The 20,094-nt window shown below is 41.0% G+C and overlaps 1 protein-coding gene across 1 annotated transcript in view; it reads right to left on the bottom strand.

The window, feature by feature from the left end:
- The window catches only part of LOC131921550 (microtubule-associated serine/threonine-protein kinase 4-like), a 199,347-nt gene that overhangs the window by 17,007 nt on the left and 162,246 nt on the right, over positions 1–20,094 (bottom strand). The window contains exon 2 of the mRNA XM_059276292.1: positions 13,270–13,423. Within this exon, the coding sequence (XP_059132275.1) occupies positions 13,270–13,423 (154 nt within the window). The remainder of the gene's footprint in view (positions 1–13,269; positions 13,424–20,094) is intronic.

Raw genomic sequence — 20,094 nt, 5'->3', positions numbered from 1 at the left:
GAGGCAGCATCTGTCAGGAGAACCAGCTGACAGCTGTGTGTCCCATTAAGTCTAGGTCTCAGGAGATCTTCACTCTGACAAGGAAAAACTACAGACACTTCCACAAACGCATCAAAATATTTACCCTAGATGGTAAATGCCTGGATAGCATAGAAAACACCCAGGACAGAAAGTGACACCTACTCTGTGAAGACTATGAATGGTTCCACAGGCCTCTTAAAACTGTGTGCTCTTGCCAAGACAAAGATGCCAATACAGTCGACTCTAGGTTACCCAGTGATTTCCCAAATGACCACAGACATCCCCTAGCTTCCTAATCTCTTGCTGATGGGCTACAGAATTTTGTTAGCTCTACAAAGGAGCAACAGACCAACTTAGAAAAATACCCACCCTTGGCCATGCACCTTCAGCAGAGACTCTGGAAGTACTAAGAAACAGAAAAGCAAATAGAAGCAAGTGAATTAAGTCAGTAAAATTGTAAATGTGAACCATGTGTAGATCTGGCTTTGTCTTTCTCTCCCACAATCACCACTGACTGACCGAAAGGGAAAGAGCCCAAATTGAGAGTATCCAAAGAGCACCACAAAGATTTCTTTGCCCCTTAAAAGTTTCAAAATATACCAAGCTTCAAAATAATCACATTTCAAAGACTGCTTAAGTACAACTAAGCCTACCTACTACCTACCCATTGCCCAACACTGCCCAAGTCACATGTTTTAGGCTACCTTCCAAGATTCCACCAGCTTTGGGTCAATCACTGCCGAATATCACCATTGATGCTAAAATGTCTTCCCATTTCTATATAGCTCAGCTTTACCTTTCCTAGCATGCTCTTAAATAACCCTTGTCCAGGGCTTTTAACTATCTTCACTGAGACTAATGCTCCCAAGAGACTCATCCCCCTGGAGTCTGGACCTTGTCCAGCACAAAGTCAGGATTCATTTTCCATCATGCCTTACACTGTAAGAGAGTTCTCAATGCTCCCAAGAAATCCTAAATTCAGAATTCCTTCCTATTTCCTACCAAACATTTCATAATCCTCCCTCCCCAACTCCCAGAGAACCCTTCTAACATCCTCTCAGGTCTCAATACAGTGAGCCATGAAACTTATTAAACTGCCTTGATTATTTTTTTTAAAAAAATAGTAAACTTATTAAAATCAACAATAAGGAAATAGACATTAAAAATTAAACTTTTTGACAACCTACGGGCCCCTTGAGCACCACATCCCACCTCTCCGTCCAGCTGGTCTGGAACATCTAATGCCAGAGTCTAGCTCAGTGGTTCTCAACCTATGGGTTGACATTAAAAATTAAACTTTTTGACAACCTACGGGCCCCTTGAGCACCACATCCCACCTCTCCGTCCAGCTGGTCTGGAACATCTAATGCCAGAGTCTAGCTCAGTGGTTCTCAACCTATGGGTCACAACCCCTTTAGGTCAAATGAACCTTTCACAGGGGCCTCATATCAGATACCCTGTATATCAGATATTTATATTACAATTCAAAACATTAAGAAAATTACAGTTATAATGAAATAATTTTATGGTTGGGGGTCACCACAACACGAGGAACTGCATTAAAGGGTCACAGCATTAAGAAGGTTGAAAACTACTGGTCTAGCTGGATGATCCTACCTGATCTTTCCATTCACATACCCTTCCCTATTTCCAGGTCTACCTGTGTCCCACAACCAGTTTCTTGGCTTACTACAGCTCTATCTGCTTGCATGGATCCGAACATAAACAACCTGCAACCCCCTCAGGATCCATGTCCAACCTTTCCACCCACCCAAGTATTACATTTCTTGCACCATGGTCTAGCTGTAGAAAACTTCCCAGTCCTCCCCTCCATGCACCTTTGTCAACCTCCAGATCTATGCCCAAATTGAAGGATAGCACCAGGACACATATGTTGCATGCTAACCCATCTCCTGAGTCTACCGGACTTCATTCTACCTAAGTCATATCCAACCTTCAGGCTGAACATGGCCAAATATCTGTGCTCTGTCATAACCTGTTGTGATTACATCAGACACAGAACAAAAGAAGTCCACAGACCCACAGATATCATCACAAAAATACAAACAATATGAAAGATCAAGGCAGCATTCCCCTAAAATCCACCAGTCCTACAGAAATGCTTGCCAATGAGAATTACTTAGATAAACTCCAGAACACAGAATTGTAAAAGAACAATCACAGATTTCATCAAAGAATTCAAGGAGTTTAACACACACACACACACACACACACACACACACACACACACACACAAACCAGCTCAATGAACATAAAGAGAATAAACTTAAAAAGAATAAAGGCCTGAGCGATGTTCGAGGAAACAAATGATAAAGATGACAAAGACGATCCAGGATTTGAAGACAGAATTTAATAAAGATAGAAACACTGAAAAGAACTCTAGATGAAACAGAAAAACTCAATAACTCAACAGAAAACTCAAGGGAAAGCTTTACAAGTGGAATGGGTCAAGCAGAAGATAGAATATCAGAACCAAAAGATAAAATAGAGGAACTAGATGAAATAAGTAAAAAGTATGAGAACTTTAAGAACACAGGAAAATAATACACAAGAAATGTGGACACTGTGAAAAGATCAAACTTCAAATTATAGGAATGAATGAAGAAGAAGATTACCAGGTCAATGGCATAGACCAAATCTTCAACAAGATTATAGAAAAAAAAAAAAACTTCCCCAAACTAAGGATAGACATGCCCATACAGATACAAGATGCACACAGAACACCAAATAGAGAAAACAAGAATAAAAACAAAACAAAAAACTCCCCACAGCATGGTTAAAACACTAAGTATACAGAACAAACAAAGAGTTTGAAAGCTACATGAGAAAAAAAACACAGGTCACATATAAAGAAAAATCAATCAGAATCAAAACTGATTTCTTAACAGATACTTTGAAAGCCAGATTGGAGCAATACATTATAGTCCCGAAAGACTATAAATGCCAACCTAGACTAATATACCCACAAAAACTATCTGCCAAAGTTGAAGGAAAAAGGAAAACTTTCCATGATCTGAACATTAAAAATTTATATTCGGCAGATCAACCTTTAACAAAATACAGGAAGGGATACTTCAGGCTGACAAGAATAAACATGGCCAAGAGACTGTAGAAAATAAACAAATGAAGCTTTAATTACTGAAACACAAAGTACCAGCAACAACATAAACAACAAAACTACAATCAACACACACCTTTCAAAAATAACTAAATATTAATGGCCTCAATTCTCCAATCAAATGGCACAGGTTGCCTGAATGGATCAAGAAACAAAATCCATTTTCTGTTCTCCACAAGAAACTCAGCTTTTAAAGGTAGGCACTACCTTAAAAGAACAAAAATAACTCTGGTCAAATGGGACCAGGAAACAAGCAGATGTTGTTATTCTATTTCTGACAAAACAGACCAAACTAAAACTAATCAGAGAAGATTTAAAAGGACATTTCATTCTAATGAAAAGAAAAATTAACCAAGAAGGCATTATGATCCTAAACATATGTGTACCAATCCTTGATGTACTCAGTTTTATAAAAAGTGTACAACTGATATTACAGACACAGACTAACAACAATCCAGTAATGACAGGTGATTTCCAAACCCCACTTTCTTCAACAGATCTGGACAAAAAAATAAGCAGAGAAACATCAGAACTCAATGGCATCCTACATAAAATGGACTTAACAGTTATCTACAGTATGTTCTACACATACACCAAAGAATACACATTCTACTCAGCAGCCCACTGAAGCTTCTCCAAAATAGACCATATTATATTCTGGAACACAAAATGAACCTTAACAAAATCAGAAAGATGGAAATAACTCTATGTATTCTTTCTGACCATAATGTAACAAACTTAAAATAGTCAGCAAATAAATCTCTAGTAAGCACATAAACTCACAGAGATTAAACAATGCACTGAATGATGAATGGGTCAAAAAAGAAACCAAGAAAAAAAATGTCATCTTCTCTGCTTCCCAACAGGCTCCTCTCTCTTACCCAATACCATCCCAGCTCAAGTTCTTGAAGAGCAATGAATACTATTTTTTTACCCAAATATTTGCTTTCTCTAGATCTTTTTTCTTCTTCACCTACCCCACCCTAGTGTATACCTGCACTTCACTGCTCTCCCCAAGGTTACCCAATGATTATACTGTTAATTCCAGCAGCTGCTTCTTATCTTCATCTTTATTTGCTTACATGACACAGTCCGATATGCTTTCCTCAGAATGATGATTCCCTTGTTTCTGTGACTCCACAATCCTGCTGGTCTTATCATGTTTCATGGGTACTTCAAAGCAAATTCATGTCCTATGGTGTAGCAGGAATCTTAAAAGTTCTTATTAATAAAATCAAACCTGAGCCAGGTATTGGGGTGAATGCTGGAAGATCAGAGAAACAGAACAGGCCACGGCCACCTCGCCTCGACAGTTCCTCAGCTGATCCTGTTTCCTCAGACTGGATGTTTCTGAGTCCTCATCCAGAATGAATCTCAGCTGAACTGTGCTGCTCAAAGCCTAAAAGCTTAACCAGCCAAATGCTTAACCAGCCAAATGCTTCTAGTTTCTGGTCTTCACACCTTATATACCTTTCCTTTCTACCAACACTCCCTGGGATTAAAGGCTCACTTTCTGGGATTAAAGGTGTGTGTCACCATGCTTGGCTATATCCTTGAACAGATGGATTTCTGCCTCTGGAATGCTAGGATTAAAGGCATGTGCTACCACTGCCTATCCTCTATGTTTAATATTGTGGCTATTATGTTCTCTGACCCCAGATAAGTTTATTAGGGTGCACAATATTTCGGGGAACACAATACCACCACACTATGGCCTTACCGAAATCTACTCCACAAACTCTTCTACTTGGTGAGTGCCTACATGGATCTGGACTCTAAGCTATAGAACAGCAGGAACTCATTTCCCAGCATGCTACAACACCAGCACTCACCTTAGGGTGACCTGTGATTATATGATGGATTCTGACAAAAGTATGTAGAGAAAAATGAGTATGTCTCTGTCAGCCTGGGTTTTTCCTCTCTTTCCACCTTGACCAATTGGAAACAGTTGCTAAAGGCCAGTCAGAGCCTGTCCAGAAGGTGGAGTGTGGACATGTAAATGACCATGAGGAGAGCAACCTAGCCCCAAATATCTCCCCTCAACAATTACACATGTAAGAAATAAACTGCTATTGTGTTGAGATACTGTTACTTTTGCCTTAGCTTAGGACAGAGACATTGTATCCCAGTGAAGAGTTACTAAATACTATGGGAGCTTTAATTTGAGTATTCTCAGATTTATCAACTAAGCTAAGCAACCCATTAAGTGAGCAAAGAAAGACTCACTCACTCCAACATGATGGCCTCCAAGCTAACCCTAAAAGGAAAGAATATTTCTTAGGAATTGTGCTGTTTTTCTTTTCTCTCTTCAGGCAAGATGCTTAAAATGTTCTAGAGCTAGGCTGGAAGTTTAACTTGGGGGGAACAGCACTTGCATAGCATGCTTGAAACACTACAAAAATAAGAGACAGACAGAAAGATAGACAGGTTTCATTTCCCAGAAAAGCAAAACTTGTCCATTTTCCCTGGTGAAAAAAGAACATCGTAACAAGTTTTAGAAATCCCAGTCCATACGGTCTACAAGTTAATCCATTAGTGCCATGTGCACATTGCATTCCTATGCAATCTATGGGAAGATAATGATTCTGCTTTTCTTTATGTTCTGAATAACCCAAACATCCTTTAGAAAACAGAAGTGACCCCCTTAAGAAGAGGAGCTTTTGTTCTAACTGTCGAAGCTACAACACACATGACGACTAGGGAATACAGGCTATGGAGTGGGGGAGGGCACTCATTTGGGTACCCAGAAAGCAGGATTCAAAGACCCTCACGTCTGCAGCCTCCTGGCTGTGACCTGTCAGGCACAACACTGCGTGTCTGTGCCCAGACGAAAGGGTCTGTCTAATGATTAGAATAGCGCTTCCCTTCCTCATCAGGGGCTCCAAAGCTCAGTCACTGTTTGCACGCTGCTTCTATCTATTTAGCAAGCAGCGGGCCATGAAGACAGAAAACATTAGCTTAAAAAAAAATCAGAACATGATGGGCATAGTAAGCTCTGGGTCTATTGTTTAAATGTCAACCCTGAAAAAAAAAATAAAATCAGCAAGCAAGCAACGTTTGTTTCCCTCTTTTTAACCTAATACTCTTAGTGATTCAGATCTTTTGTTCGGGAAGGAGAATTTCACAATTTCAAACGTGGATATCATTAATTCAAAACATGGTACAGCTATGGGCCTTCTGATTTACCCTTTGTGAGGCTTTGTGTTTTCTGAATTATCTACATTGAACACATACTTTTATAATTCAGAAATAGATATGTTTATCATAAAGGATTGCTTGAAAAGACGGGAGCTAATTATGGTGGACTGAATCACTGGTCCTAACGGTCTAAGTTCTTAGCATAATATTCTGCATTCTTGCCCAACAACTGTGGTGGAGTATGCTGCCACAACGTGACTCATTCTGGCCAATGGAAAACTAGCAGCACAATGCTTACATATGTTTGAAACTTGTCTGTACAGATGGACTTCACCCTGACTCTATCACTTTGTGTAGCAGCTGAGCTGAGAGACAGTGAACCAAGAGCAGATTGGACTCAAAGTGAATCCTGTGACCAAACCTACTAGCGCTAAAATAGTGTTCCACATTCCAGAAAAACCTCAGCCATGTAACTAGAAACTTAGAGTTGTCTGCCAATGAGCATTCTGAGAGTATATAGCATTAATATTGCTGACATAGGTCACTGAATGATGCAAATGAACAATAACAATAATAAAAATCTTGGAGAGAAAAAAAATTTCCCTGTGGATTGAATTGCAGGGTATAAGAAAGATTAGCGCCCCCTTCCCACCCCTATATAAAAAGGGAACCTGCTTAATCATCAAGCCAGTTTGGAAAAAAAAAACTTTAGTACAGTAGTTTTCTTCCCCCCTTATCAAATATTCAATTGTTTAATTTTAATTATAGGAAGTCTTACGAAGCATGTAATAGTTTGAGAACATTCAGCAACAGGATTTCACATTAAATATTATGAACCTCTTTTCAGTGTTCAAATTTATTTTTTACAACATGATTTTCAATGTTTACAATTGTTTTCCACTCTGTATATATTCTATAATATGTTTAATCAATATTCTCTTGGCATATATTTAGATGACATGTAATTTTAATTATTATAAATAGTACCACTACAACATCAGTAGTGCTAATTTTCCACACATATTCATGACTGTTTGCTTGCAATGAATTCCCAGAAATAGAATTGCTGGGCTAACGAATGTATGAATTTAAAGTTTTTTTTTTAATATGCATTAATTGCTTAGTTTTAATTTACTTTAATTAAAGAACTGGGAGCCCTACAGATTGAGTCACAGTCCCAGATTCCAACTAAGCAAAGATTCCCCTATCTAAAATTCACTCTTATTAATCCTGCTGGAATTTAAAGTTTATTTAAAACCTACTGGGTACCTGCTCTGCTAAAGAGCTTCAGAGTGGCTGTGTGCCTGCCTGGACCTAATTCCTGACTCTTGTTCACAAGCACCACGCCTGTGCCTCAGTGTCCACATCTGTGGAACAGGGCTGAGTGCTTCCCTGTCTCATGGGTTAAAGTAGTCAATAACTGTAATTCACTAAAAGTAACCCTGCCCTACAAGAAGAAGATTTCAATACGTGATATCATTATGGACAAATAAATGACTAGGTCATACATTTTCCTCTTGAAAAGCTAAAAGCTCAGTGAATTTTTTCAGTTATAATTAGTAACATCTTCAAACCATAAGCTGATCCTTCACAAAATATTTTTTTAATTTATTTATTTATTATATATACAGTATTCTGCTTGCACGTACGCCTGCAAGCCAGAAGAGGGCACCAGATCTCATTATAGATGGTTGTGAGCCACCATGTGGCTGCTGGGAATTGAAGTCAGGACCTCTGGAAGAGCAGCCAGTGAGTGCTCTTAACCTCTGAGCTATCTCTCCAGCCCCTTCACAAAATATTTTAGTTTAGTTTAGTTTTTAGCAAGAAAGAGTCCAGGCTGGCCTCAAACTTGCTATGCCCCTAAGATACCCTGAACTTTGGGTCCTTCTGTCTCACCTCATGCCTGGCAACTCACTGTTGTAAGTACAATACTACCAAACCAAAGGAGCTGAAACAAGACCAAGTAATGGGAATGTGGCTGGTCTTTGAAGTAAGATGCCAGATCAGACAGAGGGTTCTGGTGGCAAAACCAGCTTTCTTATTATATGCTGAGCAACAGGGTATGGTCCAAGGTGAGGTTCCATGATTATTGTTGCCTAAAACTAGTAGACACATTGTTTTTGAGAATCAAAGGTCATGCCCTCTTCCCTGAGCCCCATACCTTCTACCTGTGCAGGTAGGACACCAAGCTGATCTAGTCTTCTAATCCCCCAATCCTATATAACAAGTCCTACAATCCCAGCCCTAGGGAGACTGAGGCGAGAAGACTTCCATGAATTCCAGGCTAATTTGGGCTATTCAATATGTCCCAGGCCAGCCCAGGCTACAATGTAAGTCTCTGCCTCAAAACCAAACAAGCAGATTTTAAAAAGCAAAAATTGAATCAATCAGAGTATCAAGCTGCCCTTGGTGAGTTTATCTTCTCCACCAACTCCAAAGCCCCCAATTCAGTTACTCACAAAAACTGCTGCCTGTTATGGTGATATTTTATTTTGTACTATGCTGTGGGATGTTCTGTATAGCAAATGTGTTGCTAATTAGTCAATAAATAAAACACTGATTGGCCATTGGCTAGGCAGGAAGTGTAGGCGAGACAAGGAGGAGAATAAAGCTGGGAAGTGGAAGGCTGAGTCAGAGAGACACTGCCAGCCGCCACGATGACAAACAGCATGTGAAGATGCCGGTAAGCCACGAGCCATGTGGCAAGGCATAGATTAATGGAAATGGATTAATTTAAGCTGTAAGAACAGTTAGCAAGAAGCCTGCCACGGCCATACAGTTTGTAAGCAATATAAGTCTCTGTGTTTACTTGGTCGGGTCTGAGGCTGTGGGACTGGCAGGTGATAGAGATTTGTCCTGACTGTGGGCCAGGCAGGAAAACTACATCTACAGTACTAAAATGTTATTTGTATGTTAATAAATAAAGTTGCCCGGGGGTCAGAGCTATTAGCAAGCCATAGGAAAGCCAGGGTGGTGGTGCACGCCTTTAATCCCAGCACTTGGTAGGCAGAGCTAGGTAGATCTCAAGGTGTGTTCAGGGATACAGCCAGCATTGGAGACACACGCCTTTAATCTCAATACCAACCATAGAAGACCTGGAGGTCTGTACAGACAGGCAGTGACGAGGCGGTCATGTGGTTGGGTTTACAACCAATGAGAAGGCAGAACTGGAAGTCTTTATAAAGACTTTAACACAGGAAGTAGCTCTGGTTCGGAGAGGTAGGACCACCGCAGGAGGAAGGGTAAGGTTTTAGCTCTTAGCTCTGACCTCTTGGCTTTCTTCTTTGCATTGGTTCTGTGTTTCTTATTTAATAAGACGGTTGGTTACATCTACAGCCTGTGGCTGGACTAAGTGCTTCTTCCGGGTTTCTTTATTAAACCCTCAGCTAAGCTATCTAGAGGACCAGTTACCAATGCTTTCTCCTGCCCCCAATATCCCAACTTTCAAGGACCTATTTTCCAAAATAGACTTATGTTCAATGGTTCTTTAAAGCTCTTCTAAGGATGGGGAAACTTTTTAAATTATCTCACCTAGGATTTAAGCACCCAAAATAGTTGTACAGCATCCAAACTGTATGAGGCTAGACTTGATAGAGCTGCTAAAAGTAAGTAATGGGAACCAGGTGCAAGTATTCATTCTCGTAAAGCTAAAGGCCAAATTCCATGCTCCAAGTCACACTGCTGCAAGATTTTGAATCATTTCAAAGCTTTTAATAAACTACTTGTGAAAAAAAAAAGGTGAGAATAATTACTACCCAGCTATCAAAGGCTGTGCAATTAAAATAAACTTTCTAATTAAAATAAATAAATGGGTGAATCGGAACCATCAGGATTTCATTTCTCTTCCTATCAGTTAAGGGTTAGAAGGAGGTTAGACTGAGGCTGGACCACTTACAAAGGCGATCTGCATCTATGAGTGGGAAGCAAGAATGGTCCTAACAAGCAGCAGAGAAGAATCAGCAGAACTCTAGTGAAAGCACTGTTTACTCAAGGAAGAACAGCCTTATGTGTATGTATGTGTGTGTATATATATATATATATATATATATATATATATATATATATATATATATATGTGTGTGTGTGTGTGTGTGTGTATGTTTACACTCACATATACATTTGCACACATCCACATGATGCATGGCATGCATATCATACACACACACACACACACACACACACACACACAACTATACTCTGCATGCATGGTGGTGCATGAATGTCATAAAAGCTCTGGGAGGTAGAGGCAAGAAAGTTTTGAGTTCAAGGCCAGCCTGTGCATGCACCATCATGCATGCAGAGTATAGCTTTGTGTGTGTGTGTGTGTGTGTGTGTGTGTGTGTGTGTGTGTTATATGCATGTGTCATGTGGATGTATATAAATGTGTGAGTGTAAACACATATACATGTGTGGTATATGTATGTGCACATGCATGCATGTGCTCACACATGTACATGTAAGGGGTCAGAGGTTGACAGTACTGCCTTCTGTTTTGCTCTCTACCTTTTTTTTGAGATAAGGACTCTCAGTGAACCAGAAGTTCACCAATTCTGCTAGACAAGTTGGGCAGAAAGCCCCGGGACTGTGCTATCTCTGCTCCCTCGGTGCTGGGAATACGGATGAATGCTTCCACACGGGTGGAATTCAGACCCAGCACCTCATGCTCACATAGCAGCACTGTACTGACTGACATCTCCCCAGCTCTGCAGGCTTTTTTTTTTTTTTCTGTTCTTCCCTGGGCCTGGTCACCCTTCCTCCACTCCAGCAGTGTGACTCTCTGGGCCAACTGCTCCACCTCTACTGACCATGTGGCAGCAGTATTTCCATTCCTCAGAAATTCCATTTCCAGAAAGTCAAAGCCCATAATTCTAAATGAAAAAAAAAACATAATTCAAAATATTTTCCAGACCATTTATGAACTGGCAGGCAAAACTGTTGTATGTAGACAAAACTTCCTTTAGGGCTTAAAACTAATGGTGTTCCTTCAAAATATTTATGTTTAGAGGAAAAGATCACAAAGATGAAATAGAAAAAAATCTAATCTGTAATGTGTTAAAGTTGAATTCATCATGAGAGATTAAATGTGAGTCTTTTGTAAGTTATGCTTTAACTTATCCTTATTTGGCCTTTTTTCAAGCTAGAATAAAAGTTACAAATAAAAATAAGAGTATTTAAATATAAGTAGATATATTTATGTAAATATATAAGGTATAAATATAAATAGAAGTTATTTGTGGGGCTTCTTAGATTTGAGAAAACTTCAGTTTTAGATGGAACATTTTCATCTCCCCTTTTTGTCTTTAATATATATTTTTATTTTCAGTGGACATAATTATACAGACTCATAGACTACAATATTCTTTTCTCTGTTTCATTCTCATCTTTCTCTCGTTCTTTATTTTTGTGGTACTGGGTTCAAATCTAGGGCCCATGAATGCTTAGGCAAAGTGTCTGTCACTGAGCCACACTCCAGACCTGGAGTTGTTTTTAATGCATGCAGAATGACTAGATCAGGGTGACTGGCAAATTTCTCACCTCCAGCACATAGCATTCATGCTGGGGACATTCTAGATCCCTCCTTACCCGCAGTTTAAAAATGGGATTCTTAAAAATGGAATTGCTGCCAATCAGTTACCCAACTGTGTTAGAGAACAACATTATCTTTTCTGTCTAGCCCGCCAACTGTTCTCTCCGCAAACTCCCTTTCCGAGGCTCTCACACTCACTCTCTTCTCATAGACAGTAGCTTTCATAGCTCACTCATAAGTAACAGGCAATATCTGCTTCCGTGCTTGACCGAAACATTTAAATGACTTACCTGTAACTCTGTAGTTAAACACAGGGGAAGATGTGATAGCTATCTCACAAATGAAGATACACAAGCATCCAACAGAACATGCTCTGCATCACCTACAGGCTACAGCTTGTGTCATATGTGATTTCTGAACATCAAAATGTTGAAAGAGCCAAGGCTGGACCCAATATGTTGCTACTGAAAAATGGTGAAGCTTGAAGAGCTGGGGTCCAGCAGGAGGTCTTCAGGTCATTGGGGCTATGCTCTTGAAGTGTCTTGTGGGAGCCAGCTCCCCCATCTTTCTCTACTTCTCAGCTCCCCCATCTTTCTCTCTCTACTTCCCCATCATAAGATGATCAGTCTTATCCCACTGTGTGCTTCCTGTCGTGACGTGTTGATCTGCACAGTCCCAAAGCAACAAAGCCCAAAGAGACCCTATCTTTTTATAATTCAGTTATCACAGGCTCCAGTTAGAGTAACAGGAAGCTGACAAGAAAATACAAAAGAAAAACCACAATATCATAGGACCACAAAAATGACTAAACTCACAAAGACTGGCCACACCACAGGTTGGCGAGCAGGCACACCAATTACTTTGCTCACCTATTGTTGGTGAGAGTATAAAGTGGTTGGATTTGGGCATCTTGTCAGTTTGTTAGGAACACTGACTACTGATAAAATAATGCATACCTATCTTTAAAATGGTATGCTGGGCAACAGAAAGCAGACCCAACACACAGACTGTGTGGCCCATTTAACACAAAACACTTAGGATGAATCTCATCTGCAGGAACAGGCAACAGATCAACAGTAACCTTGGGACAAGGAAGTGTGTGTGTGTGTGTGTGTGTGTGTGTGTGTGTGTGTGTGTGTGTGTATGTGTCTGCACATATACTGGGGACAGAAACATTTTATATTTTGATCATGCTGGTAGTTACACCAAAATATAAATTTCACTAAATGCACTTGTTTATATAGAAAATATGACCCGGTCATTGTATATAAACTATATTCCATAAACATTTACTGCTCAAGTCCTTAATTTAAACTGCTTTCTGGACTAAATAAGACTCCACAGAAGGGTCTACAGGCAGGTTTTCACACGCAGAACTCCAAGGCTGTTCAGGATCCTGTAAGAGACACACAATTCCTTCTCTGACCCACTTGCCCCGACTCACCAGTAAGGGCTCCTCCCAGGCTCCCTCGCCGCAGCTGCTTCCCATCCCCACTCAGCTGTCGCTTATACTTCAGCGACTTTCCAAGACCACAAGCCACATCTGGGTTGCTGCATTTCCGAAATGGCATGGGTGGTGGAGATAGAATGTGGTCAAGCTGTAGAGAGAAGGACAGTGGCATCATTCATGGGGACACTCAACACAATGGATTCTCAGGCTCTCTTCTTTGCACCTCCTTTTCTAAACACACTCCGTCCAACCTTGTTTTTAATTTTCCTAGTTTGGAAAGTTCTAGGTTTCATTCTTGTGCCTTCTTTCTGAGAGTCAGTGTTGCTCATTGCAAAATCACAGCACCAGGTATTGAAGGCAGGTCACAACACATGAGAAGGTCATGAGATTAAGTTCAATAGATTATGACTACAATTTTTTACGAAGTCTAGTGGTTATCATCAAATTCCACAAGGGCTGGAAAGATGGCTCTGTCAGCAAAGTGTTTACCATGAAAGCATGAATATCCAAGTTTGCCCCTCCCCCCCGAATCCATACAAAAAAGCCTGTCATGGCGGCACTTGCAGCCCTGTATTGGTGAGATTGGTTCCTGGGCTTGCTGGCAAGCTAGCCTAGCCTAACTGGAGAGTTCTGGGCCAATGAAGAACCTCTCCAAAAAGGTGGACAGTACCTGAAGAATGATACCTGACGATGACCTCTGGCACTCACATACACACACAGGTGTACCCAACCCCCTACAAACACACACACACACACACACACACACACACACACACACACACACACACTGCAAACAGGAAGGTATCATTTCATGACTGAATTATACATGTATACATGTGTATCCTGGACCCTTATAGAAAATATGTCCTTCTGTGGACCCTCCATATGAAACACTGCTATATAAGAACAGATCAAATCTCATATATTGCTCACACACATACACACACAGGAGAGGAATTTCTAAGCACCACAGCCCTTAATGGAAATCAATACATCTTTCTATCACTCGCTGGCTCTTAAAAAGAAAGCCTGTCACAAGAATCAGAGAAACCAAAGTCACTTCAATAGATGGCTTTCTACAAAAGGATCCCCTGGGTTAAAGCACTCATGTCAAGATCCGTTCCACTTTCATGAGAACACCTTCCAGACCTGAGGAGAGCGGTACCGTCTAAATGTTCACCACAAGTCAGAATACCTGTGTGTGCTCTGAGACAGTTATTAAGGACGAAAATATTCCTGTGCATATACATGTGTCCTTACCACAATTAAGGGCCCCCAAACTATTTATAGACTCACAGAAATTCCAGTTGTCCCAGAAAAGGGCCAACTTCATACAAGTTTAAAAGCAGGAAAAACTTGGACAGCACAGCTTAATGCCATTTTAAGGGAGGTCTCACCAAAGTCTGTTTTGTTTTCATGGGAAAAGATGGGCACTTAGGTGTAACTATCTGGTTTGTTTTTAAGACTATCATAGATGTTCGTATAGGAGGAAGAATGTCAAAGATTAAGCCATCCATTTGTCTGTCTGTGTGCTACAGCACATGCAAAATCACTGCATAAAGAAAACAGTGCCTGCTGGTGGGTCTCCCCTCCCTAGAGAGCTGAGATTGAACCTTGGTCGGTTCAGCTCCACAAGCTGTGAACTTTCTCCCAGCCTCGCCTGTGTCTGCTGGCAGCATGCAATGGATTTTGAGCACTTCTTAATAAGAACCACCTACAACTCCCAGATACTTGGGTCCTTACTGTATTTCATTGCCAGATGGTATTTAGGTGAGAGGACCCTGAAGAACGAGCACTCCATCCACTCTAGGATCAAAGCCAAATCAGGAGGAGAAGGGACCCCAGAGGGCACTTCTCAAAGAAACAGCTCTTCCAAAGGAGGAGCTGTATTCATCTGAAGGTGTCAGCCCAGACTGTTGTTCATGACGTAAGTGTCCACTTAGGGGGCCTCCAAGGAGAGATTCCTGTCTAGCCTTAGACGGTTTGCCCTTAAATCTTATAGACAATGAAGCGCCTGAACAGTTACTCATGAGCGACTAGAAAAATGCAGTACTCCATCTGTAGTTCGACTACAGTCGCTCTACCAAGCAACACAGAGGTTATTGGTGCTGTACTGTTGGAACCACTGTATATCCTTACCCATTTTTCTTTTTTAAAACTGCTAATTATTATTATTATTATTATTATTATTATTATTATTATTATTTTGCATTGAAAATTTTCAGAGTAAGCATGGGATGGAATTAAGTGAGAGAATGAACATACTCTGTCTATGTGCTAGGGAGGAAATGCTATCCTTTCCCCCAATCAGCTTTCACCCCTCCCCACTAGACACATGCAGTGCACCCCCTGATCCCCTCACAGAATCAGCTGCAGACATTGTTCTTCCTCATTAACACTTTAGCATACCTCTTCTAAAAACACAAATAATCTCTTAAACTCATCTATTCTATAATCCATATATTCTTATACAATATCTCCAGTCTTTTGAATTAAGCTCAAAAGGGAAAGCCAGACTTAATAATATCAAGTTGCTCTTTTCCATGTCTAGGAAAATTGCAGCCACAAGGTGGCAATGTACCACAGACATTCAGCAAAATGTTCCATGCTCGCTCCTCCTAGACAGGGCACCGAGAATGAGTGGCTGCCCCCCCTCAAAGCCATCGAGCGAGCGGGTTCAGGTCCACTCTACTTAGTTATTCTCTCTTAATTACTAGTGGCAGGTGTATAAAACACAAATATTTATTGTTTAAGGTCCGTCAGCTTCTGCTACCCGTTTTTCATTCGCTTGCAGAATTACACTTAATTACTCTGGGGAAGAGTGTTGTATCACAAAACAACAGAGCGTTGAAAAAGAAGAAGAAGAAGAAAAAGAGAAGGAGGACTCTCCTAAGTAGGGATTATGTGATCTCTTTACATATTTTCAACAGTCACAAATGACACAGGCACGTGGAGGAAAGAGAAGGAAATTAAAGAGAAAGTGTGTGTGTGTGTGTGTGTGTGTGTGTGTGTGTGTGTGTGTGAGAGAGAGAGAGAGAGAGAGAGAGAGAGAGAGAGAGAGAGAGAGAGAGAAACAGCTCCTTTTTCCATCACAGCAATGAAGTCCATAGGCCGGGGTTTTTCATCAGAATCATAGCCTCAAGAGGAGACTACTATTTTAAACCCGGGAAAATTGAGGCAGTGAACAGTGAGGCCTGAAAATGGCTCAAAACCAGGAGGAACCCCTACGAGCAGAACCACACTCCAAGATCCCATTTCCCTCCTCTATCAATCCACACTCCCAATAGGGCTCCCTCTAAACATATCATTTTTCCAAATTTTCTGCACTGTCAGTGGCTTTAGTCTTTCTATAACAATTAATCAAAGCTCCTCAAAATGGCCCGCTGCAGCCTGGCACTTCGTTTCCCATTTTTTGCTGGGATTCCAACACTCACGATCCCTTAAAAACCACTTCATCATACCCTAGAGCTGACCGTACATATCAAACTTGTCACTTTGAACATTGCTATTTAACTGATTTCCATTTAATGTTTTCCAACTTTTCCATACCCCAAAGTCGGTGCTCTACCAGTTTAAGCAGAGGATGTCCTGAAACTCTCACTGAGGCGCACGGGCACTGAAGCATGGCCTTGTTCTACTCACCCAAGCATTTCCAGTCTCCCTCCTTCGGCAGACCGCAGGCTGCTACAGAGCCCAGTCCACTCTTTTGTCAGCTAGCATGCTATCATCCATAAACACACTGTATTGAAAGAGATCTCTAATGAGATGCCTTTCTTTTACCCGCCAATAGCAAATCGTGATTTCCCATGACCGGACTTCCTCAAAAATCCCTATGTTGGTTTTCACAAAGTCATTTACTTCAAGGAAGAGCCACAGCATGCTGGGAAAAGATCCATTTACCCATGACTAAATTTAGAATTCAGACAGAGGTGTAGCAGGTCACTACATGCCAAAGACAGACAACTGCTCTTCCTAGAAGCCTGTTCCAGGAACCATGAAAGCATCTTAGGGAACCAAAGGTGCATGACCAAGAGAAATCTAGTCCAGATGTGAAGGAAAGTTCACAAAATGATTGGTCCTGTGACTGCTGGTCACACACAATTCATTCGTGGAATAGATTCCTATCTATGTTTTCTGTAATCGTCTCCCTCATGGCTTGCTGTCTGATAAAGAGCTGAGAAAAATAGAATCTATCATGATTACATGTGGCTTCTGTCTTCAATGAAGACGAATGCAAGTCAGTCAGGGCATTTATGAGAGCATCTAATCTTCAGTTCCTCTGCCTTTCCCATCACTCACCATCTGCGGCTATGGACCATGGCTACATCTTCCTCTGCTGAACGCCCCCACCACGGTGACACCTACCTGCCTCTATAGTGTACACTATAACTATCCACAAACACCATGCTTCCAGCTTAACTACTCTCTTCCACTTGAACTTCAGACCTTGTACCCTCACGATCGCTAAGTATTTACAGGGATCTCATGAAGAGGAGGAGACATTTCAGACACCAAGGAACCACACTCATTTCTTCTCACTGCTCAGGACACAAAGCTTACAGACCGTTCTAATCTCTCTTCCTCATCCCACACTCCAACAGTATGTCTGCTAACTCATCCTTCAAAACACATCTCCCAACCCAATCACTTCATTTCTCCTACTACCCACCTTGTCCCTGCCACGGTGACCTCCCTTCTAACAACCTCCCAAAGGTTCCTTCTGCCTTCTCACTAATCTCAGGACAGTCACCAGTGACCCTTTGCAAGCATATATGCCAGATGCCCTCACCTGGTCTGCTGGAGTCCTTTCCTGGTTTCTCCTTTAACCAGAACCAACTCAATGTTGACACACTAGCCTCGTAGGTCCTACCACCTGCCTGACCCCAGCCAACACTCTCCACTGGTCTCAGCACCCCTTGTTCTTCTGCAGAAATGCAATGACCCCAAATACCTTCCTGGGCATCTTAGCTGGCCTGCTCCCACACTTTTCTAGGGCTCCATTCGAATGACAGTCTCTCTGGGAGGCTTTGGTGCTGACGATGTAGAACACCCTCCTCCTCACCTGAGTCTTCTCCCTTTCTTTTTCTTCATAGCATCTACTGTCGGGTCACATATGAGACCTCTCATGCTTGATTTTGTCATTCTTCCTCTGCTGTGGTGTGAGTAACAAGAAATGCTTCAAGTCTGTCTCTCCTGCCGCTTTGTCCCTAAAATAGCACACCTTTAATCCCAGCACTCGGGAGGCAGAGCCAGGAGGATCTCTGCGAGTTCGAGGCCAGCCTGGTCTCCCAAGCAAGTTCTAGGAAAGGTGCAAAGCTACACAGAGAAACCCTGTCTCAAAAAACCAACAAAAAAAAAAAAAAAAGGAAGGAAGGAAGGAAGAAAAAGAAAGATAGACAGATATTTTTAGTATGAATAAATGAGTTGCTAATGCCTGGTATATAGAGGTATTTAGTCAAAATATAATAGTAAAAATAGAGAACACATGCCATAAAGAGCCCTTATTGTTGAAAAAATATGAAAATTTCACCAAATGTAATCAAGGTGAAATGCTACATACTTTCACAAAATTGAGCTCTTCATGAATAGGAAGAGCCTTGGGTTATATCAAATGGCATCCTTTAAAAGAGCCTTTTATATATACTAAACTAGTATGCTAATTTTTGAACAGGGCTCTCTCTGAAGGTGATTCCTAAATAATGAATTATTCGACCTTTTAACTGTACCCCTACTGGCACATTCACTTGTGTCCATCACTCCAGTGTCTCTCAGCTTCATTCCTCTTTTCTGTAATTCTGCATTCATTCCCAAGATGTGACACATGCATTTTAAAGACCCATCCAGAATGCATGTGCCCTAAGGCCAAAGTTCATGAGTTCAAAGGGATCACCAATGTCATCTGCATTCATAATGGAACCTCACTGCTAAAGTCCTTTTTGTGTTTAAAACAGAGAAAGGGATTGACTAGCAATGTAGTTTATGAAAACATTGCCCAGTTATTCTGTTTCTTGATATTAAATAGTCTAAAAAATCAAAACCAAAGATACAAAAATACCTGAATTATGAAGCTACTTGCTTATAACTCTAATTAAGTACTTACTTTTTCTTTTCTTTACCATCCAATAAAGAATCAAAAAGGCAACCTGGAGCGACTTTACTGTATTTTAGAATTAGATTTTACTTTTAAGGCAAAGCCTACAATCAGTATTTTAAACCTGATAGAATAGCCTTCTACAGCTAAGACAGTCATTGCGGGATTCACACTAATTCCACGGTGGCTAAATGATCAGAGCTGGCACTTAAAGTGACCCCATTAAGGTATTTACCCCTTAATGCACCATTTCTTCACCTCAGAACACGACTAACAATCATACTTATCTTCCGAGCTGGCTGGGAGGACCAACAGGTCTCGCACGTGTAAGTACCTGAACACCCGTAAACAGAAGGTACACCATTTGTGTTGGCTGTAGGTACTTTCTGTTTTTCCTCTTCCATTGCCTAGGAGAATGTTTCTACATGGAAATTAAATCTGCTATAACTTTACCCAGGACTCTGTTTTTTTGTTTGTATAGCTTAAGTGAAAATTTGGTTTAAATTCCTGTACAGTTATCCCAGGCCAAATGCTTCCATGCTGGAACACAGAACGCCTGATACATGAGAAGCCACATTTTCTTGTCCTTGTATGTAATCATCAGCCATGTTATCACATTTAGGAGGAATCCTGAATCCCTCCAAATGCTCAGTGACGGAGTTCTTCAGCCACATCCCAGGTAAGCTATTTCTGTCTGAAGAATGGATCTCAGCAGTGCTGAGGACACA

Source organism: Peromyscus eremicus, chromosome 11 (genome assembly GCF_949786415.1).
Source record: "Peromyscus eremicus chromosome 11, PerEre_H2_v1, whole genome shotgun sequence".
NCBI lineage: Eukaryota > Metazoa > Chordata > Mammalia > Rodentia > Cricetidae > Peromyscus > Peromyscus eremicus.
Note: the sequence above shows the minus strand (reverse complement) of the source record. Positions and strands in the feature narration are given on the sequence as shown.